The following is a 24,400-nucleotide window of genomic DNA, read 5'->3' on the forward strand; positions in this document are numbered from 1 at the left end:
AGGGTGAGGAGGTGTTAGCAAAAAAAGTCTTCGAGATGGTTGTTGTGATAAAAAATTAGATGAAAAAAGTGTCTAGGTTAGCTGCCTGGCGCAATCTTGATGCGCAACCTTGTGAAGAGTAGTCCGAATAAAGGTGACAAGTGATCTTGGCGTTCTCATAGTGCACGTTTATCTCGTATAGGAGGATGGCAACCAAAAAAGGGCAAAAATTAGACGAAGGACAAGTGAGAGGAGTGTACGCGACAAGCGGCGAAAACGACAAGCGTTCGGCGCTTGTCGTGTACATTCCTCTCACTCGTCCTTCGTCTAATTTTTGCCCTTTTTTGGTTGCAATGCCTCACCAACTCGCCCAAGTTACCACTCTTATGAGGAGGATGGCAATTGATGAACAATGCGTTCTCACACTCCCCGAAAATACATTCTAATGTCTCCTGAACCAATTTGAGTGACTACTTCTTTAAAATGCGTGTCATTTATTAGAGGGCTTTAGAGGTAAAGGTCATTTTTGAATTTTTCTCGTGGTCAGAGAGTCAGAGTCCCCCGGAGAACTTATTTGTTCCCTCCGGAGAGTACGTGATCGATTCGGATCACGTTACTCCATAAACTGTTTCCAGAAGTCGCAGTTTTTGTCGCCGATGTCGTACTGCGTAGAATAATTCCCGGGTTGAAGCCACAAGACGGCAGGATCCCAGGGAGTGTATTGTGTCCAGTTGACGCCGTCAAGCATCGGTGACCTGCGGAGAAAACAGTGGCCAACTATTTCAAGGGGGCCTACCAAAATTATGTTCTCAATATTTTCAACTTCTCCATATCTTGCATCAGCCTGTTATCGAAATTCCCTGACCAACTTCTAATGAGACGGAATGTGTATTTCTCAAGTGAAAACACTGGTACATCCGGCGGTCGAGAAGGTGCTGGCTAACCAATGGATCACAATACCTGGCCATCATCGGCTTTTATATGTTCTGCTGAACAAAAGTATACGGGTTCATCCTATGAGATCTTTAAAGGATACTAAACTTTAGTAGTCTCTTGACAGCGTGCTGCATAATAGATGGTTCACACAGCCCCCTTTTTCTTACGTGACGCTACGTTGCAACAGCTTCCGTCAGCTTGCGCACAGGTCATCGGGACGTCCGTGGTTCGCATTAAGCGTGCTACCAGTTCGAGGATATAGCCTGGCACGCGACGTTCGAGAGACGAATGTCTCAGTGACTTATACGTAACGCCTAAAAAATGTGCTCCGTGAACAGGCCTTAAGCATACGAACACTACGTTTGGAAGAAGACAAGGAGCAAGCTGTGCGGAAGGCAAGTTCGTCTGGTTCTGCGCAGGGGGTAGCGGTGACGTCAGAGCGCCGAGCCCTGATTGGCTGATCGCGACCCCCTATCTGAGCGTCGTCTGCTCCTTTGCAACGTCGTCTGCGTCCGTCTTACCTTTCCTGCGACTTTCGGAAGCGCAGGTCTTTACGAGCGAGCTCGACTTCGCCTTTCAGAGAGGGCAGACGAAATAACTGGAGCGGTACGTTGTTTTTGTCTAACAACTAGCAGACGCGCATCAAGGAGAGAAGTCAAAGGACTCACTGGCAGTGTTGTACACGTTCCTCAAAAAAAGGAACGAAAGCTCGTTCCTCGTTCCTTCTGATTTTTGGAACGCGTTCCCGTTACAAGTTACATCTGTGAAAAAGGAACTCGTTCCCGTTACAGTTTAAAAAATGGAACGTATCGTTACATATACGTTACATTTGTATTTTGCTAATTACTATATTTAGTTTATTCAAGCAGAGATTTTTCTTTTTATCTAACGCATTAGAAGTCATCATACGAGTGTGTATGTCCTTACGGAAGGGCAACAGGAGAAAAAAACAAGCGGAAGCAGGGTTTCATTTGTTGATATATTCAAGTTAAAAATCTCAGCTTTTAAACATATTTATGTTTGTAGTGGACGATTCAGACGAGCCGAATGTACTTTTACCCAACATTGTACGAGCGTTTCACAGCAACCTCCCACGTTTCAATTGAGCGAAGTCCCCTGTTCGAACTTAACAACAGTTGCTTCTCGATGTTGCCGGCCGCAAGACGCGCCAATCGAGGAGAGGGTAGGGCTTTTGAAAGGTCCGTCTTAAAAACTACAATTACTTCTTTGTAAGGTTGGCTTTGTTGTTCATTTTGAAGGTGTGTTTGTGTGTGTGTGTGTGTGGGGGGGGGGGGGGGGGGGGGAGGACGGGAAGGGGGGGGGGAGGGAGGGGGACAAGAGAAGAAATATTTTTTTTTGTATCTTTTAAGTGACCAATGTTCGGGACACAAGGGTGCGTTCGATGTCTGGCAGTCTGTGATCTTGTTGTAACTCTAGGCCTCGTTATGGAAGATCACAAGTGGCTGTAGTCGGCCTTAGATTTCTGGGTGTATGAGGATTCGTGGAACCAAAGAAAGTAGCTGAGCTTGAAACAACCATCTTTCTTTGTCATTTCCTACGACTAAAAGCCTTGCTTTTTGTACCGCAGTTTCGGGCACTCAAAAATGAATCAATGTCCACCAGCTCTCCTGCACTCGAAACTGTTAGCAAGCGAGGACCACACAAAATAATCCACAAGATTAGTAGCCAAAAAGATAACGAGATCCTGCACTTCGTAAAGATAGTGTTTTTGTACTTTCAAAATTTTCCTGTTCGAAACAAAATAAAAATTACCCCACTGGACGAAAAAAGGGAACGCCGTTACTCTTTCCGTTCCAGTAAAAATGTAACGCGTTCCCGTTCCAGTTCCAGCGATGCAAAATGGAACGGCGGCGTTCCTTCGTTCCTCCTAAAAGGAACGCGTTCCAGGAACGCCGTTCCTTGGAACGCCGTTCCGTACAACACTGCTCACTGGCGAGGTGTCCCGAGGCGCCGAGGTTTGTTTGCTAAGAACGGAGAGTGAGGGTGGCAAGGGCGACGTGGTGTTTTCGAAGTTCTGTGTTACGTGAAATTGCGTGGTGTTCAGCTCGGCAATCTTACCGCGGTCGAATCAGATCGCCGTGCAGCTGAAGGAGTGCAGAGTGAAAATGTTCGCCGCTCGGAATGTGCGTCAAAGCCGCGATCTGCTCAACGCTAAGCCTATTCGCGCAGTTCATCGCCGACGGACGAATTACTCTAAAAGAAATCGCCGAAGTTCTCACTATGCACCGGACATCAGTACGTCATGGATTTCATTCCGCGATAGCATCGATAAAAGGTGCCATTTCCACGGGACGACTGACGGAGGCTCCGTGATCGAATTTGGCTACGCACTCGTACTCGTAGCCTCTGTACCCCGCAGAAAAGCGCGCTTGACGAGGCAGCTGTGGTTTGGTTTAATTTGAAATAAAATAATTGGACACGTTTTCTTTTTCAACATTTCTTTACAGGAGCATGGTTGCGCTATAAGCACGGGGAATTCTACACTGTTAGAAAAACTCCTGTCAAAATATGAGACACATACATGCTAACCTTGTTGCCACAACATGTACTGTATTACCGGACTACAGAACATGTTCCATACCTCTTTAGTACGGGACATGTTGTTGCTATATGGGCAGCCACAACAAGTTCCATACACCATCATCACGGAACAAGTACTGTATGCTACAGGAAATGTACCATCGTGGCACACAGCAGCACATGTTCTGTTGCAAGCCATGCCAGTACATGTACCATTTTTACGAAGTACATTACATGTTCCAATGCGTCCAAAACGACACAGGTTACATTTCTTGTACGTACGGAAAAGTTCAGTCTTGTTCGTGATAGTACTCGCCCCATTTTATGTTACTGCCGCTATTCATGAGTACATCCGGGCTTTGTATGTCACATGCCAAGCTCCTCCTTGAAAAAGTTGATATGCGACATGCAAAACAGGGATGTCCTGGCAGTTTGCAGGCGCAACTTGATGCACGTCTTTCCAACATAAAATTACCTGCAATGCGCAAATGTTCCCTAAACTTGTATGTATGGAAAATTTGAACTGTCGTATCTAATGCGAGCACTATCCTGAAAACAGAACAATGAATCTGTGACATATATACTCAATAGAAAAGCCAGGAATGCCATGAGAAAGTGTTCACATGCTACGTCAAGTTTAGAGAGCATTGTACATGTAGTGACGGGGATAAAGGCAGATAAACATTTGTAAAAAAATCGTTATCAAACTAAGTTCACGCTTGGTCCTTTTGGTTCCAACCCATAGCAACGGACCCATTGCAAAGAAGACTGAACAGTTTGCTGCTTCAAAAATATTTACATTTATTTTTCTTTTAAATGACTAGAGCAGATACACAATAAAAAAAAAACACAGTTCATGCCGCAAATATTTTGGGGGGCAGCTCAGCCATAAAAACAATATCAAAGTGAGCAGTCCCCTAAAAAAATGTGACAAAAAATTATGCTAACATGCTACATCTCGAAAAGAACCATCTTGGCCTATACAACAAATTGTAATATTAACAATAGAAAAGAAAGATTAATCTAAACAAGCACCGAAGTTTCTTTCCACTTCTTTTGGAACTTCGAGAACTCTTGGAGGGCTCCCTGCGCCTTCAGATGCACCAGAGCAACTTTTCTTGACGACTGCCGGGACCCCTCCTGCGGGTTCATTGCCACAAGTCGCCTGAAAAAAAAAGATAACATAAATAATGGGTGGGATTTCTTAGAGGAGGATGTATAACAGAAGCTAAGGAGTTCCTGGCTCCTTCTTTAACTTCTCTATAGGTTAGTAATCCAATCTGGACAAAATCTAAACCTCGTCTATAGTATACTTTCAAGCCGAGACACGCCCTTAATTTGGACAGTCCGTGCAGACACCATGAGCCTCCAAGTCTGATCCTTGCATCAACACGAATTGTGATTGTACACAAAAAAAAAAACAACAACAAAAAAAACGATTCAGCTTACTGGCATCAGTTCTCAGTAATAACTGGACACATTTCGGATCTTGTGTCAGCACACAACGCTAAAACATTCTACAACCCGAGACGGAAGCTACAAAGAAGGACGAACACATCCGTCTCAATTGAAACGTATGTCTTCGAAGCCTCCATCTCGGTTTGTAGAATGTCATATTAACCAGCTCGCCTGTCTAGTAAAGTTGTACCCAACGATACTTCGGTTAAAAAAAGGAATTCACAGTACCAGTAAATGCAATATTACAAAAAAAACTTGCCTGGAGTGCTTAAGCAGAATATTCTGGTTATTATTAGAGGGAGGTTATCATTTGAGCCCGTTCTCGTTTCGCCCTTCTCACTTGGCTCTTCTCAAAACAACCCTTCTCAAAAAGATCTTCTCTCTTGGACCTGGCGCATTTGGTCCTTTCCCGTTTCGTCCTTCGCATTTCAACCCTCCTCATTTGAGTCCGTTCTCGTTTCGCCCTTTTCACCTGGCCCTTTACAAAACAGCCATTCTCAAAAATATCTCGCTTTGACCCGTCGCACTTGACTCGTTCTATACGAAAATCGTTTTTTTTTTTTTTTTTGGGGGGGGGGGGGGTTATATTAATAAGTACATTGATATATTTTGTGCGTGCGTGTGTGTGTGTGCCACGCTACAGGCATACTCTCTCTGCCAAGGATTTTAGCAGTGCGTCGAGATTGTCGTGAAAAGCTACTAGCTGACAATAAAACAGACCAACTATTTATCGCAGCCAGATCATATTGCGAAATGTCACGTTTTTTGGGGTCTCTCGACCTGGGACAATGCCACCACTTCTATATTGCAGTGTTTCTCAAATAGGGGTCGCGAAGGCATCTATAGGGGTCCGCGAAGCCATGTCTTATCAGTCAAGCACGACAATATTAGTTGTCTTTCTTCACGTCGTTAAGAAACGTTCCAATTTTTGGGTGAGTACTCTCGTGCGTTTGTGAATGAGATAAGTCTACTTCACACTAGCAATTAGTTATATTCATTTATTAAATCGTTATTATGATAGCCTATACCTTTCTATTCCCCTCACCCCGAGCGGGGCCCTCCATCTCCGCCTTTCTACAAGGGGTCCGCGAAACATCAATGGTTGAGAACCACTGCTAATATGTATGCTATTTCTGTTCAAACAAAGTTTCCAAAATAAATGTTCATCGCTTTTTTTTTTTTTTTCGTTTGCTTAGAGGAAGGGAAGGACGCGTCATTGTACGATTCTGAGTGCGCACCTCTACACATAACATATACCTAATGGTATGTTGGGGGCCCAAGCAAGGTAAGGCTCATCAACAAAGCCGCGAGGGCATAACAACGTTAGACGCATGCCGAAGTAATGCCATTCGGTCGTAGGGCGAACGGGCAAAATGAGAATGGGTCCAGTTGCGAAAAACACGATTCGGATTTTATGAGAAGGTTCAAACGAGAAGGACCAAATGAGAATAGGACGAAATGTGCAAGGTTCAAATGCGAATGGGACGTTTTGAGATACACCCATTATTAGAATGCTGAACATTCATGTCTTTTGGTTCATATTACTTATTCTAACTGATAAGCATAGCCCGGTCACAGGTATATTCGTGTGCCCCTGCAGCACAAGGGCTCATGTATTTGAAGCCGATCGATACTAAGGCGGATTAAAATATAAGTTGCATGCTCCGTAGGATGCACAAGTTCTAGTATTGGTTCTATATGACAATGTATCTGAATACCAGATTCATCCTGATTCTTTCATTATATTGCAACATAATAATATGACTTACAGAGAAACGGTTCTCCCAAGCAGGTCACGCAGTTACTGCAGCACATCCAATTAGTATGAGCAACGAATATTTTCAAGCGAATTGTGAATAAGGGTGTCTAGAAAGCAGCACGTTAACATCAGGCCTTTGCCTTTCTTAGTTCGAAGTTTCAACAAAAACATGGTACAACATGTTCCAGGTTGCTGTTGAACGTGCCAAACAAACACAAATGCTAACGCTAATATGCTGCTCTACAAAACATATTTCTTTCCGAATTGCTGCCGAAAGTTAGACACTTTGTTTAATGTAATTGACAATGCCTCAGCGAAAGTGTGACCAAGCTGAATGAAACCCTTAATATATACATGGGAATACTGCAATACGTTTGAGGAATCGTTATGCGCCTGCTACACCGAGCGCTTTGTTTTTTTTTTTTTTTCTTACAGATTTGTTTAAAAAAAAAAACCATGAAAGCTACACTTATCCGATTTGTGCGAGTGAGTTATACGCCCAGGGGGCATTTGGGGGTGGTTAATCTTCGCGATAAGTCGGATAATTAATTAAAATTTGTTAATTAACTTTTTAATTACTGAAAATAGTCATATGGTTCCAATTAGAAATTTGCTGAGCGTCGTCCAAAACCCCTAAATCAGTAATTTATAGAAACACTTTGAGCGCGTGAAAAGAGCAACAGTGCGCTGAAGCTACTAGTGGAGCAGGTACAAGGCTGGGGCTAAATAAGAGACAGAAAAATCGCACAGGCGCCTTACCGCGACAGCTAGCTTTTTATGTGCTCCACGAGTTGTAACTTAAATGCACTACTACGCTTCTCACGCGCTGAAAGTCTTTCTAAAAATGGCTGATTTAGTGGTTTTCGATAACGCTCAGCAAGTTTCTAATTGGAACCATATGTCTATTTTCACTAATTAAAAAGTTATTTAACACATTTTAATTAATTAGCCGACTAATCGCAAAGATTAGACACCCAAATAATGTCCCCATTGGCGTATAACTCACTTGCAGAAACCGAATAAGTGTAGCTTTCATGGCTTTCTTTAAACAAATCTGTAAGAATAAAAAAAAAACGCCCTGTATATGTACAGTACTCACCAAAGGAACACGCTACTGTATTACCTCTGGAGATTACATCAATCCATGACGTAGCGCACAAAATTGTTGCATTAAGCAACGTGTTATAGTTGCCGTTTGGCCACCGACAAGTTAGCACTTTTATGAGGTAATGAACAGTTGGTGTGTTCCTATAAGTTTCGGAAACATTGCACATTGCCAAATGAAAACAGAATTTGAACTTTTTTTACTTGTACCATATTATATAATGTAAACGAAATATGTTTCGACGGCTCAATATTTCCCGATTGAGGTCAAAGTTGAAGTTTTGGAATAACTTGCGGGTTCTAATTTTCACGATGCGGTGGGATCTCAATATAGTTTCCAATGTGTTTACATTTTACCAGAATTGTTCGCGGGACCTTTTTTTTTTCAAATTGTAGGCGATTTGCGAAAATTAGGTTCTTGCGAAAAATAAGTCGATTGCAGTCTTCGAAATTTCCTATTTTGAGCCAAATTGGCTTTGCCGGAAATACGTTGAAGAGCACACCATCATTCAAAAGTATGCCAAACTGCTTAGGATGTTGGCAAGAACACGATAACAGATTAGCTACATAATTTATTGCTAACGGCCTATTATGTCATTAATGCTGTCAAAAAGTATTTAGCAGTTATTGCTGCTTCCCAGACAAAAAAATCGCCTATTTATTTCTTCATGAAATGCAATATCCACTAGACAATTCTACCACCTGAAGGAATTAGAACTGTCCATACGATACATTTTTCCAAAGCAAATTCACAGCGCACATTTTTATAACTGAAAGGCACATCTATAGTTACCTCTAAACGAACTTCAACGCTGCTAGCAGCTCAGCAGGGTACTTTAGGTATGTGGCGTACATCAGCTCCATGGCAGAGAGGAAGCTGACTCCTTCGAAGCACCTGGTGCCATCCAGTGGCAGTCGAAGATGCTTCTGCCTGAAAAAAAGTAGATTTTTTTAGTCATAAAGAAACGCTGAACCGAACGTTTATGATTTTAACTGTGTTTGAGAGCATTAATACCTAGGACTTCGGGAGTTATATTGTTTTCAAAATGGCACACCTTTTCAGTTTTATCTGGGGAGGAGATTCTCAGTTTCTTCCGGTTAACATATATATCCATGAGTTTTATCGCTTTATTCCGGTGATATATATATAGTATTTTCCTTTAAATCACAAGGAGAAATCACACTCCGTTGAGGTGAATGAACTTGATAAGCGATAAAAACAAGTCAAATCCCATCCTCAAAAAAAAAAAAAGTGAACTTGACATTTAAAACCCAATTACAATTCACGAGCATGCTCCTGAATGTGTGAGGCTGCATGCATAATGCGCGACTCTGGTCGCATATTCACGAGCAAGCTCGTGAATTGCGAGGTTGGTTAGGTCATGATGGGGCGAAAATATTTGTTTGAGGGGCTCTGCAGTATTTTTATTGGCAGAGCGAAGCTCTGCCACTATGGCCAGGATTCGGGTCGTCCAATCAAAGAACATCAACGCGCGTCGTGCGTACAGCCACTTCTGGTTGAGCTGCACGACGTCGTGCATGTAGCATTACTCTACATAAAAAGGGTGTCCTCAGGCCATAAGCGGGAGTTCACTCTGAGCATGCGCAGCGTTCAGAGAGCTCCGATGTGGCGTCCAGTGAATACCACCTATTACAATAAAGGTTTCAACTCGACCGGGGTAATTTCGAAGTAAATTCGTTTATCAGAAGCTCAAGTTATTTAGGAAATATTAGTCCTGAAAAAATGGCATTAATTTAGTGCGCAAAACGCCCGGAGCATCCGCGGCACGCACACGAATATTACCACGACGATGATTGATCACTGGCTCAGCGCGGATAAGTTTACTGGGCGACTCAAAATATCGCTCGATAATGCGTTACTATTCCTAAGATGCAAAAGCCTGCACTATTTCTCTGCATCAAGCAGGTGCCACCCTTATTTCACCGCATATTTAGTAAGCTGCCAAGATCGCTCACACGGTCGAGTAGCAGAGGAACGCAGTGCTCCATTATGCTTTCAGACGCATTTAAAAAAAGAAAGTTAAAAACAAGCTCCGATTCTCAAACGCTCTATTGAGAATATATTACGTTTTCGACCTTATGAAAATACTTCGTTCCTTAAAACATAACTCACCAATGTCCACGCCTTCTAATCCAATCTTCCCTCATCCTCCAAGTGCCCCATCCCCCTCCCCGATCAAGCGCTAAACTTTGAACCATGTGAGGTTGAACTTGGCGGCGAAAGAAGTTTAATTCGACGCGCTGAAGCACGCACGTTGACAGCGGCTTGGCATAATAATGCGGGAGTACTGCGAAAACTGTGCCCTCCTAGTGCCCAACTACTAAGTAGGAATAATGAATGCTTGGAGTTGGGCTAGTTGGTTTGACATTGATGGTATGCTGCGCTGCGTAGTTACGCGGAGAAAAACTGGAGAAATGAAGTTAATGCTGGACAGACAAAAACATGCATGAATTGGCGCAGACTAACAACTGTTTAATTTCTTTCTCTTTTTTCTCCCCCGGCCCGTATTTCCAAAATTGCGGCTAAGAAAACGAATGGTTGATGTCTTGAATTTGTTGGCTTCTGAACTTGATGGTGTTTGCTGTAGCTGCCACTTTGATATACGAACTGGATGGTGTGTTTTTTGTAGCGTTTACCTGGGGCCTGATGTTTGCTCCGACAAGTTTGGTATCTTATTGAGTAGATCTATTTCTTCTTGTCGCAAAGCTAGTGATGGCTCACTGACGCACGCTCCGTGTCTACCCGAGGCCATGTGAAAAGCCTCGATTATTTCACGCTTTGTTCTGTCCTTTGATCTGGCCAAGATGGAAGTAGTGTCAAGGAGAGCTTTGCAGTTGCATTTTGAACAATGCGCTGCAAGGTTGCCAAGTGCTTGCAGTTGTCCGCATGCATGGTTGTGCTCCCTTAGTCTCTCGTTAAGGCATCTTCCAGTCTGCCCGACGTAGGATCTTCCACACGACAGTGGTATTTTGTATACCACACCTTCGACACATTCAACAAATTTGCTCCTGTGTTTCACTTGACACAGTGCCTTGCTGTTAGTCTCGTCCACTTCATTGTTGACCTTCCTGCATAATCCTTTGAGCCTGAAAGGGGCAGATAGTGACACTCTGACTTCGTACCTTGCGGCGATGTTTTCTTTCCTGTGTGAAAAATTGTGTATACATGGCAGCACCACCTGTACATGGCAAAAGGAAATAGAGAACTACAGGGGTTTTTCCAGAAAAATGGAGTCAGCAAGTGCTTTAGATATGTAGACGATTTTTTGGTGTGTTTTCCAATACACAAACTAACAGACAAGGTATGTTCAAAGATCACGGAGAAGTTTCGAGAAGCACACAGAGGACTGGATTTTACTTTTGAGTTACCTGAGAAAAGCAGCCTTCAGTTCTTGGACATCCACATGACTTTTGATTACAGACACACATGCTGGATGTACAAAACTAGAAGAAAAAAACGAATTCTGCCGTATGACTCTGGACACACAAAGTTAGTAAAGAGGAGTGTTGCCTCAGGATGCATGTGGCGAGCAATTCAAAAATCGTGTCACCATAAAGTCTCAGAAAGTTTACAGAGGCAGACAAGCAGACTACACGCAAGCGATTATCTTGAACCCATACTGGTAGCTGTCGCAGAAAAATGTATTTCCACACTCACAGGAAAGTGCAAAACCAAGGAGAAGATCTTGGACAAAAGACCAATGGTTGGTACTGCCATATATACACAATTTTTCACACAGGATAAAAAACATCGCCGCAAGGTACGAAGTCAAAGTGTCGCTATCTTCCCCTTTCAGGCTCAAAGGATTATGCAGGAAGGTCAACAATGAAGTGGACGAGACTAACCGCAAGGCACTGTGTCAAGTGAAACACAGGAGCAAATTTGTTGAATGTGTCGAAGGTGTGGTATACAAAATACCACTGTCGTGTGGAAGATCCTACGTCGGGCAGACTGGGAGATGCCTTAACGACAGACTAAGGGAGCACAACCATGCATGCGGACAACTGCAAGCACCTGGCAACCTTGCAGCGCATTGTTCAAAATGCAACTGCAAAGCTCTCCTTGACACTACTTCCATCTTGTCCAGATCAAAAGACTGAACAAAGCGTGAAATAATCGAGGCTTTTCACATGGCCTCGGGTAGACACGGAGCGTGCGTCAGTGAGCCATCACTAGCTTTGCGACAAGAAGAAATAGATCTACTCAATAAGATACCAAACTTGTCGGAGCAAACATCAGGCCCCAGGTAAATGCTACAAAAAACACACCATCCAGTTCGTATATCAAAGAGGCAGCTACAGCAAACACCATCAAGTTCAGAAGCCAACAAATTCAAGACAACAACCATTCCTTTTCTTATACGCAATTTTGGAAATACGGGTCGGGGGAGAAAGAAGAGAAAGAAATTAAACAGTTGTTAGTCTGCGCCAATTCATGCATGTTTTTGTCTGTCCTTCTGCATTAACTTCATTTCTCCAGTTTTTTCCGCGTAACTACGCAGCGCAGCATACCATCGATACTAAGTAGGGTCGGGCAGTATGCCGCCCCGAATCAGGAACTATAAAAGGCCTAGCTTTATGCAGCTGGGAAGACGAGACGCTACACGCTGGGCATCCCGAACTTGGAATATACGACACCCTTAGAGATAGTAAAATAACACTGCGTTAGGAACAACTTAACGTATACGTACCTTGGAAAACAAAGCCGTCTACGCACCGCTGAACGCCTCTGACGACGCGATAACAACGTCGAACTCGCCTTCCGAACGGGCAGCAGCACTCCGCAGCTCACGGGCCCACGCCGGCCGGCAGCGGCTTGCGCATGCGCGGGTGAGAGATGTCTTCCTGCGCGCGGCGTAACACGGCTCACAGGCACTGTACTTCCGCGGTCTGATAGAGTTCCATAAAAATTGCTGGATATCCGTCACTTTTGGGCGCGTTCAATTCGCTTATACCAGTTGAACCGACTATAAACTGTAGTCTTGTAAAGCTTTTTTTATTTATACGGATAAGCTCATGCTTATTGCCTAAATAGCACATTTCAATGCATATGGTACAATTCCCGTTTTTGAAAGCAAACAGCACCATGAATGCATTTCCAGAAAACGGGACATGTTCTATTCGATTTTTCCACGTAGATTGATGGAATTTTCTAACAGTGTACGGCTCTAGCAAATTTAACCAAGATCATCGAAAACGTAATGCTCAACTAAATTCGGTCCGAGCAGGTCATTTTTAGCGTACGCTATACTATTGCGTATTGCGTACGTAAGAGCCAGCAACGCTATACTCAAGCTGTCTAATGACAAGTTTCCCCGCTAAACTTAGTGGAAAAAATTGGCGTCACGGGACCTATGCATCGATTCAGTTTCCCCACTAGATTTGTCGGGAACATTTATGTCACATGACCTGACGTCACGGGACCTAGAGACAAACTCATGTTCCCCGCTAAATTTAGTGCAAAATTTGACGCCCCGTGACCTATACGCCAATTCAGTTTCCCCGATAAATTTGGCGGGAAAACACATCGCGGCCTTAAAATCAGTTATTCCCCAAAAACGTACAGACGCTAAATCAACACAATGTTATTTCAATATCAGTTCAGTTTAAAAAAAAAAAAAATCTTTGTTAAAAGGATGGCGCAAGGCCCCATGGGGATGATAGGCTAGGGAAACTACATTCGTTAATAATGGCCCGCTAGGGCTGCCTCGCGTACGAAGATCCATAGCGCGCCCACCGTTTCTTTCTGCCGCCCGCGCGGCCGGATCTATCCTTCGTAGGTTTGTATTCATTCGGGACGGTGCTGGCGGCGGATTTCTTCGAGGCCTGAACACTCCCAGAGGAAGTGGCGGAGTGCTGGAGTCTCTTCTCACCTACAGGCAAAGAACCATATTGTTAAGTGTCCCCTGTAGGGCATTCGCCGCCGTGGTTGGTATCTTGTGTCGTTTCACAGTTACGGCTGTGCCATCGAGCGACGACATCGTCCGTGAACGCATACCCCGATTGCGCCTAGTTGAGGAACACAGGTGCGCCTCGTAGTAGGACCGGGGTGTGGGGTCGTCGCATTTGGGTACCATGGAGAGCAGGGTCTGCCGTCGTCGCCTGACGGCGGCTCCGACATTCGATTCTCATCGGGGTCTTTGCGAAGCGTGACCGGCCGCGTCGGGTCTCCGCAGTGGTAGCGGTGTAATGCAGCATCGTTCGACAGCTCGTGGGCCCGCTCGTTACCGGGATGCCCCTCGTGTCCGGTGATCCAGCATATTGCGACGGTGGCCCCGTTGTCTTTTTCTAGCGACGCACACGTCTTCTTGATGGCGTGTGCGGTGCTGTGTTTTCTTGGTAGATCGATGAGACATCTGAGGGCCTCCGTGCAGTCTGTGAAGAGGTGAATCTGTTGATATCCCCGATCGGGCTGGTCGGAGACCACTTGCCGTGCCAGTTGTAATCCCTCTCGGATGGCGCGAGGCCCAAGCTCCATGCCGTCGGGGTCATTGTCTTCTCCATCGTGGTCGGCCAAAGCGGCCAATGCCGCTGTACTGACCCCGGGTCGCCACAACGCGTCTACACACACATGGAGTGTTTTCGGATCGTCTTGCGAGTCGGCAGTATCGCCTATCGCCCGCGTGCTCCGTTGCGCTGTATGCCGCTGGCGCCGAGTCTTTGCGGGGTCTGGTCGCTGCTCAATCACCAGCACGTCCTCCCAAGGGGGAACGTGCTTGTGGAGGGTCGGTATATCTAATGGTGGGTTACGCTCGTCCTCTGTCAGGAGGCTGCGTCCCTGTGCCAGCTCGCGGCTTTCCTGGGCGCCTTTCACGTGGGCTCGACTCGTTTTTACCAGTGTAGGGAGGAGCCCTGCGTATCGGTAGAGCTCCTCGACTTTCATGTGTCGCGGTGCTTCCGTGACAACGCGCAGGGCTGCCCCGTGGAACGTCTCCAATTCTTGGGTCTGACGCTTCGTCAATCGAAAGCAGGGCGCTGTGTAGGCGGCCTTTTTCACCAGAACACCCTGCGCTATCCTACGGGCGATGTTTTGGTACACCCCGCCGAAACTGTTAGAGATCCTTCGTATGAGGTTGAGCAGCGGAATCCATTGTTGCTTCAGTTGTTGTAATTATTCGGTCACTCCTCCAGACTCGTGGATCGGGAGCCCAAGCACTTGGAGCCACCGGTCCGGCCGGCGTCGCAGGGGCTATCCCGCCACGGTGACGGAAACCCGATGCTGTTGTTCGGGGGTGCCAGAAATAATAATGTACAAAGTGTCACAAAAAAAAAAAATTACACTTTTTTTTTTTTTTTTTACCGCAAAAGAAAACTAGGCATCGCCGAACGCTTATTCTCCGCCCAAAAGTAGCGATAGAGGTCACAACCAGATGCCAAAGTATCAACTCGATCCGATACGTTATTCCAGTGGTTCTGAAATGGGGATTCGCGGACCCTTTGGGGTCCACGAAGGCATTTTAGGGGCCCGCGAAGCCCTGCCTCATCAGTCAACCCTGGCAATAAAAGTTGTCTTTTCTCAAATTGAAAAGAAACGTTCCAATTTTCGGGTGAGTTCTCTCGTATATATGTCAATAAGAGAAGCCTACATCACACTAGCCCATAGATATATTCATTTAAAAAATCGCTATCATAATTAACCTATGTCTTTCCTTCCCCTCACCGCAAACGGAGTCCTCCATCATCTCCGCCGATCCACAAGGGGTCCGCGAAACATCCATGGTTGGGAACCACTGCCTTATTCAAAAGTTATGTGATTTTCTGAAAATTTCAGTGGGAAAATGGCAACCAACGGCGTTTTCGAATACATGAAGCTCTATGGCACCAGAAACCGAAAACGAGCAAAAGTGAGCTCCATTTCCCATTGAACTTTTCAGAAAATCACTTATAACTTTTGAACAAGGAATCGGATCGGGCTGAATCTTTGACATCTGGTTGTCACCTTTAGCGCTAGCTTTGAGCAGAGAATGAACATTCGGCGATGCCTAGTTTACTTTTGTGGTAAAAATAACACTGTAATTTTTTTTTTTTTGACACCCTGTATTGCGTTTTCACCGTCGGCACCTCCATGCTGTTTGGAGTTGGAAGATGGGGGATGATTTCGAGTGTTCCTTGGAGGCTGCAGACGGCGGCCTCCGTAGTGAAGTGATCCCCGGCCTCGATCCGGATGGTTTCATCGTCGGCGTATGCCGTAACGTGGACGCCGAGGACGGCCGCATTGCTACGCACCACCATCGTCCTCACCAAGTTAATCAATGAGGGGGACAGAATGGCCCACTGGGGTACCACAGATCGGTTTTGAAACTGCTGCGTGTCCGGCCGGCCGAAGCAGATTTGAAATGTCCGGTGCGTCAAGAAGCTCCCTAAGAAATTGTTCAGTCTCTTGCCTGGGTAGGCCACCGCCAGCGCCTCCAGCACCGCCATGTGTGTGATGGTGTCGAAGGCCTTGCGGAGGTCCACCGCGACCATGATGCGCGGTTCGCGGTTGTTCGTCGTTCGCAGGACCCGCCGCGGCAGGAACAAGCTGTTGTCGTTATCAATTCGATCAGCCTACATATGGTGAAGGTTACAGAGATCGGACGAAGGTTGGCCATCTCCGAGGGACCCTTTCCGGGTTCGGGGATCAGCGTGACTAGGGCGTACTTCAGGGCCGTCGGTCCCTTAACTGGATACGCCGGATCCCGAGCCGTGTGGCCTTCTGTGCGGCACAGGTTGCAGCACTGTTTCGTTCAGGCAGGCTTCAATCTCGTGTTCCTTTCCACAGGAAGCGCACACTGCGGTGTGGGCAGTGCCTCCGCATCTGCCCGTTTTTGTGACAAACGTAGCAGACCCCGTGAGGCCTTACGGCACACAGCTCGAAGGAATTTCGCACTACCTTCGGTGGAGAGGTGGTGTCAAATGCAATTAGGGCCTAGTTGGTCTTGACCAGGCGTCTGGTCTCGAGAATCATGGCAGATTCACACGTAATGTTGCTCCGCAGGTCGTCATCGGTGTCGCCCGATTTCACTCGAAACACCACTCGGGAGGTTCGTCGTGGCCAGAGCAGCTGGGCCTAGAGTTCGAATGCATGCCCATCGATGGTCATGCGGGGTATACTGCACAGTCTTGCAACGTCAGGTTCGTTATATAACAAGATTGTGATGGAATTACTGCGTTGATCGATGTGGGTCGGTGTTAAGGCGTTCAGTGAGTGGTGCAGGGCGGCCTGGGCAATTACTGCCGCAAGGCCGCGTCGTGAGATGGTTAAGACATTGGTGTTGTTTTTGGGGCGGAGCCACACCGTGAATTTCTCTTCCGACATTCGAGAGACAGCATGCAGCTTCCGAGCGGGGTGGCGGTGTTCAGCGATGACGGAAGGGAATTCCACTCGCCGCTGTCGGTGTCTTCCGAAGTAGGTGGGGTCGTGCGTGATGTTGCGGATTGGCTTTGGAATTTGTCAGGAGTCTCGTCGCTCTGCTTGAGCTTGCGGATGTCCTTTGGGAGCTCATCATTCGGTGGAGAGCAGCCTATGTCCATGGGGGTGGCAATGGCTGTTGGCACAGCTGCCGGTGTGGCGGCCAGGTGGTTAGGCCTAGCGAACGCTGCATCGTTTGCCGGCAATCTTGGGAAGCTGCCAAAACGCGTCCGAACTTACTGTATATAAAATTTCGGGGGCGGTCGGGTCATCAGGACCGGACGGGCGTCAATTTCGGAACGGACCGATGCCAAAATGGTTGTAAAATCCGAAATATTGGACCTACCTCTTCGAAGTTTTGGGTGCAGGTCTACCTTGACCTTCGACGTGTGGTCACAGTAAACTTCAGAGTGAAAATAGCGAATTGCATGCCTTTTGACGTGCCGCTGGGCTCTCAGGCCCAGCGCTCGCAGCACTCTTCCATTTCAATATGAGTTCACCATATAATGCACGATCGAGGCAATGTCAATCGATCGTCATCGTCATATCGTCGAATAAGCAGCACAGCAGACGCTGTACAAAAGCATTACCATGGAGCGACACCTCGCGCTACAGAACGCAGGGATCCTGGGTTCAATCCCCACCCCTGGTCGTTTCGATCAGGATGAGCATCGTACCGGCGTGCGGTCGTGTATCACTACTGCGTGATGCACGTTAAGGACTCCAGGCTAGCAGTTGTACTGCACTGGCTACTTTTCTCTTGTACAGCTGAGAGACAAGGCACCCGTTGAGGCACACTAAGTTTAGGCTGCATAAACAAACACACACACTATTAAACGCATTGCGTCGTATGCTCGTCGCGCAATTTTTAATGAACAAGGGGGAAGTTTGTTTTGGTGTGGGCGTTTCAAGAGGCAATCGGGGTTCAATCTTCGGGTTGCCCTGAGCCTATGTTTCCGAGCAGAAATTTTCGTCTGCACGCTCGTTGACGTGCTTTATACCAGACACGTTTCTCTCGCTATCAGTCGAAGAAGAGAAGTTCGATTTTTTCGACTGATGTTGACTGGAGTAAAAACTCCCCGAATCACCCTTGACCTTTTCAGAATCGCCGAAATCTATCAGAATTAGCGGTTGTCTTGGATTTCTAGGCAGTTAGACACCCTCCCTTCATATTAAGGCAGCCCAGAATATATTTGGAATCTGCTCCCGGAACTCCTCAACAAAGCTGTTTTTGTGCCCATCTGCGGAGGTTTCGTACGTTTCCGGCACGGCTGACCACCTACAACAGCACCTATTACGTTGCACGATAAGCGTGTGACCAGCTCCAAAATGCGGAAGGAATCTTGGAAGTCAAGAAACAAGCATTTGTTCAAACCTGCGTCTGTATGGAAATACAAAGTTGCCAATTTTGTTAAAGTTGTCTGTCGAGATAAATTGCGTTTTTGAGGGCGGTAGATTTTTCACCGGTTTTCTAATCACCTCTTTTTTTCTGTGGATTAATATAATTTTTAGTTTTAACTTAACGGAAGACACTTTGCAGAGATTTCGGCCTCATGGGTTGTCGTCACCGCGCGCACGAACAGTAGAAAAACCTTTTTTCTCTGCCCTTTTGGCGCGAGGAGATGAAAGTCGGGACTTCCAGTCAGCCGTGCCGCGTGAAGAGAGCGAAGAGGGCAACTCTGGCGTCCCGCCAAGAATGGCGCGACCAAGAGAGAATCGTCGTGTCGTCTGCATTAAAGATCTTGTCTTCAAACATTATTCGCGTTATGCGAAATCCCTCTATGGCAGTATCCAGTTGCTATACGCGTAATGGTGGGTGGCTTTAGAAACTACCACCACGCTTACCCACTTCGCGGATCAGCGAGCACTGGTTGCGGTCGTGAGTGGCATCCACGACGCCAACCACGACAGCTATGGGAACTAACCACGCAGCACCTCCGTCCTCAGATATGTGACGGCACCATTTCACCCGCTTTGCGCGACCCTGCTTTTCCAGCTATCGTTTTCCTCTCTTCGCACATTGTGGGCAAAAATACTACTTTTTTTTTATTTATCATTCATAAAAAGCTTAAAGTGCAAGTTAACTTAGTCATAGGATCATCATCGTTGCTTACCCTTTCGCTAAATTGTGGTCAGTGAGAGCAACGCTCATCGCCATTGAGATATTACAGTGGCGAACATTGGAGAATACATTAACTCATTTCTGCGTGAACATCTCAGTGTGATTTAAAGTAGGTCAGGTAAAACGGGCCCAATAATATACGCCCAAAAGTTAGATACGTGAGGGCTACAGGACCGTAAATGTTGAGCTAATTTTGGTAGGTTTAAGCTGCGTCAGACGAATCATATACAACCACCGTAAAACAGAACTTTGAGCGAGGCATTTGAATTTGCACGCCGAAGATTTGAGATCTCACTAAATGTAGCAGAAAACATTGAGACAATGGAGGTGTACGACAGGAGGTATGGCAATACGTCTGGGACCAGTGGGTACAAGCAAGATGAGGCAATGGACATCAGTCTGTTTGTAAATGCAGTCTGACTAGAAAAGGAGGAGTTATTTTAGAACTTGTGTTTATGGATTTTTTTAGACCAATTATAGAGGTAAATTCTACTAGAATGTCCGTCTTGCCTTTCATCCCTGACATTTATTTTTGCTTTATGCCTACTGCTGGTTTTTAATTTGTGGGCTGGCAGGGCTGTATGGGTCACTAAAAAGCACGGACCGCGTCTCCGCGCCGTGTAAATTATAAGCAGAGCAATCACAGAAAACACATATTTGATCAAAAGCAAAATTTTGTTTCATCAAAGCGACGCACTGCTATGAGCTAGTTGGGAGACAGGCAATCTACCTCCAATTACGAGCAGTTAACGCGAATAGTTAGAAAGAAAATTATGAGACTGTAGTTAATTCCTTTTTTTCAAATTAAAACGGTATGGCCGAGCCCCGCTCACTGCAGCTGATAATAATATCCAGAATGAATTCCTTCTAAATTTGAAGTTTGTTGCGTTTGTTGCAACAATCTGCGTTTGTTGGGCGGAAGGCTTAATCTCTAAATAATCAATACCGGACAAAGCTTTCGAACGATCATTGTAAAAACCTGCCAATTCTAGATATTTGTCAAGTCTAAAAAAACTTCCTAATAGATTTCATTTGAAGTGATTTCAAAGTGGCTATGCAGACGAGTTGGTTCATGACAAAACGGGAAAGAGTGTACACATAACCAAGCTGAGGAAGGTGGAGACGAGACAAGCGCCGGTCACGTCTACACCTTCCTCGTGCTTATTTGTGCGCTGTTTCCAGCTGAGCTGTCTCATTGGTTCCGTTTTTTTGTGCAAACTCGCAGTGAATCGCTGCAGGACACCATGGTCTTATTCGTTCCATGCGCTGAATAGCGGGCAATTTCCAATCTTACACAACACGATTCAACGCAAACCCCCTTTGCAATGAGCATTCGCTACGGGTGATTCATTATTAAACCTTTGTTATCGCATGATATTTAAGTTCGTCTGGGTTTGGACGTCGGACAAAAGAGCTAATCTCCACTGAATAAATAACGCTCACGACAAACTTTTTTTCCCGACAGAACACATATGCAAGCCGAAAACAGCTTTTCCATGAGCGGAATTTGTATCGAGTCCAAGGAATAAAGCATCTTGCAAAGCGCAAGCAAACGAGTTTCAATATATACCTGTAAAAATTTCAATGAGATCACTTTTAACGGAACTATTGAAATCTATCATTTCGCCGTGTTTCCTAGATCACGGTTTTTCACAGACCCTAGGACGGTAGCGTCTACATATACGGCAAACTTACCCATATCTTGCGAATGACGACAATGCTGTCATAACTTCTTGACTGGCGTTCCGGTCTTCGTCTGAGTAGCTGTCATAGTCCCAAAGGGGTACCCCGAAATAATATGGGACGTCCGCCAGGTGGGGGACGCCACTCCACATCGGCAAGGTCGACTTGGGGGACATGTGGCCGAACACAAACGAATATACCGAGTTGCCCTTTCCCGAATGTTTCTGGGCAAAATATTTCATGGGGCACACGAAGATCGAGTCAGCAAAAAACTCAGTGTACATTCGCCTTAACTCCTCTTTGTTATCCTGTGCCGCCTGTGCCGCGTAATACCCCACGAGATCGATGTACTTGTCCCCCATCCACGTGATTGCCATTTCTCGAAGAGCTGGTTCTAGTTCCTCCACAGAAACATTGCTCAAATCTTCGTCCCAGAAACGTTTGTCTGGCTGCGACACCACCATGACGGTGCCTTCCGAACGCGTGACACTAACCATGGCGTCGACGTCCGCGAACCGACCCTGCCTCAGTGCCAAAACTGGTCGAACAGGAAAGAACTCGTTCGGATAGGTCGGTACGAACGAAGCAAGTTTAGGGTCAGTTAAGTTCCTCACAGCAGCGAATAGTGTATCCATCGGCTTGCTGCGTAAGCATTCTAATACAATGTCCGGGTGGCTAATCAGGTCAAGGAACGGTGCCGTGCAATTGAGTCTCGCGGCCACCTGGCTTCCTCGATCTGCACTCTCAAGCAAGGTGTCTATCAGCCCGACGGAATCGTAAGTACCGCTCATCATGAACGCTCTGTGGAAGAGGCCCCTGCTCATAGGAGATATGATGTGAGCGTGCACGCTGTAAGCGCCGGCGCTTTCGCCGAAGATGGTCACCCTCGTCGGGTTTCCGCCAAATGCGTGGATGTTTTCTCGTACCCACTGCAGAGCCAGTCTTTGGTCCAGGAGCCCTACGTTACCAGGAGCGTCAGGAACTCCGGCGTCGAGAAAACCGAACATACCGAGGCGATAATTGATGGTCACAACCACTAAGTCGTGCATTGCCGCCAGCAGAGAACCGTTGTGCGTGCTCTGGTAAGAACTGCCCAAGGCGTAGGCTCCTCCGTGAATCCATACTACGACCGGTCGCGTCGGTCTCACAGTACTGGCTGTCCACACGTTCAGGTAGAGGCAGTCTTCGGATAGATCCGTTTCAATTTGGGCCACCGCTGGGTTGAACTCTTGAGGACAGGAAAACCTCTTTTGGGTGGCATCATAAGTACCGGTCCATGACTTCGAAGGTAGTGGTCTGCGGAAGCGAAGGTGATCAATAGGCGGCTCCGCGTATGGAATCCCAAAATAAACTTGAACCGTTTTTCCGGAGACGGTTTGTACCCGTCCTTTAAGCTGCCCCTGCTTCGTTTGGACAACCGGTCCATCTTCCATGTCCGTTGCGGCGACGCAGACGAGAAGAACGGCAATAGCCCATGTATGAAGCATTTACTTCGCAAAAGGTTTTCCCGACCAGGGAGGAACACAGAAATCAGACACTGTCAGTTTCTACGGTGCACAGGAGCATACGACGAGCCTCTCGCAAGAGCCTCTCCGTGTTTCGCAAGTACTAAGGCACCGTTCTGCTCAAACGCGTCCTTTTTTATCCTGTGACAGCTTGTACTCGATTAGGTAAGCGTAAAATAAGAGCGCAGCGAACGCAAGAGTAATCTACGTCGTTTTAGTAAAGCAACAGCTGTGCGAGGACAGCTTCTAAAAACAAGCTCTCGCACGTTCGCCTTTGCCGCCAACACTTTACAACTTCGGTATATACAATATACAGAATTTTTCTTAAGCCTTACAAATAAAAAAAAAGGTTGTGAAGGCCACGGAATCGCGGGTTCTGCTTGTGAGCAACACGGGAAAAGGGACACAATACAGTCGGTTAATTGTCAGGATAAGTCGGACAACTAACTAAAACTTCGTAATTAACTGTGTCTGCAGATATACATACAGTACCAATCAGAAACTCCGTGAGCGTCACCGGATGTCACGGAATAAGTAAATTCTATAAATGCTTGGGGGGCGTGGCAAGTGCGGAGGTGCGCTAAAGTTACCGCTCGTGCAAAAGAAGTGTAGCGTTCACGCGCCCCGCTTTTTCCCGTTTCTGCGGTTAGCTAAAAGAAGATTAGGATGGGCGCCGCCACCGGGGCACGCGGTTAGGTCAGCAGCCAGAAAAGGAGGAAATACAATCGAACCTTTTTCTTTTTTTCTACAATGCCAAAGTTTTTTTTTTTTTTTTTTTTTTTTTTTACATAGCCCTTTTTCTGTCTTAAAACATAACGTCTACAAATTGCTGACCTCGGGTGACGAGCGATCCTTGCACTGTTCCAAGCCACTCCCAAGCTCCAACCGTACCCCTTCCCGATAACGGAAAGCTTACGGCTAGAAATTCCAGTTTAACAGAGTCCACGGCAGCTGTCCGGCTCAAACTGTCGCCATTTTGGACCAGAAATGCGAAGGTATGGTTTCCGCAGGTTGAAGCGCAATTTTGACTAAACCATATCACCTCACACGCAACGAGGTACCTTCCCGTGGTTTCCTCGCTGCCAGCGAACGTATCCAACGAGCTAGAAGACGTCCTCGCGGCCGCACCGACCGCCAACGAATATGACCACCTCAAGGCCGCCATCATCGGCCAAAAAACCGCATTGGAGCGCAGCCGGCTTCAGAGCCTACTCAACATGGAGTGCTCGGGATCGGCGTCCCAGCTACTGCGACGGGTGCGACAATTTCTGGGCGATGTCACTTTGGAGGCGGACATATCGCTGCTCCGTGAACTGTTTTTGCAGCGCCTCGCCAACAACGTGGTCGTTTTGCTTGCAGCGGTCGAGGACGTGCCCCTAGAGCGCCTGGCTGACTTGGCGAATCGAGTCTCAAAGTGTTCCGCAACCCCGGTGGTAGCCGCGACCAGCTCCCACTCACCAGCGTCGGAGGCCGCGGCGGACGTGCCAGCCCAAAACATAGCGGCCCGACTTGGCCGTTTGGGGAAGGCCACACAAGACCTACGTTTGACGGCCCCCGGAAGATCGCCTCCTCGGCGACGGTTAAGACACCGTCGAGCTTTCCCGGCGGCGCTGTCCAGAAGGGGTGGAGTATGCTGGAATCGTCGTATGTTCGGTGCATCAGCGCGCAAATGCTCCCAGTCATGTTCACTGCAGGGAAACCCGGCCACCGGGCACTAGCGGCGGTGGGTGCTTTCGGTCAAAGACCAAGCCGCTTGTTCTACGTCGTGGCTAACATCGCTGGCCATCGGCGTCTTGTTGACACCGGGGCAGAAGTCCGCGTCCTAACGGTATCACGAACCGAGAAGCGTCGCCTTTCCCTGACAACACTTAGAGCTGTCAACAGTACCTCCATCTACATAC

General features: G+C 46.7%; 1 protein-coding gene across 1 annotated transcript; it reads right to left on the reverse strand.

Annotated features, from left to right (window-relative positions):
• Positions 1-445: 445 nt before the first annotated feature.
• On the reverse strand, positions 446-22,427 carry LOC115318004 (cholinesterase 1). The gene is made up of 2 exons (XM_029977730.4): positions 21,007-22,427; positions 446-734 (listed from the first exon to the last, which is right to left on the reverse strand). Exons 1-2 carry the CDS (start codon positions 22,425-22,427, stop codon positions 593-595), a joined length of 1,563 nt encoding a protein of 520 aa, XP_029833590.2. The 3' UTR covers positions 446-592.
• Between the last annotated feature and the right edge of the window lie 1,973 nt (positions 22,428-24,400).

This window comes from Ixodes scapularis, unplaced genomic scaffold (assembly GCF_016920785.2).
Source record: "Ixodes scapularis isolate PalLabHiFi unplaced genomic scaffold, ASM1692078v2 PGA_scaffold13__105_contigs__length_92229423, whole genome shotgun sequence".
NCBI lineage: Eukaryota > Metazoa > Arthropoda > Arachnida > Ixodida > Ixodidae > Ixodes > Ixodes scapularis.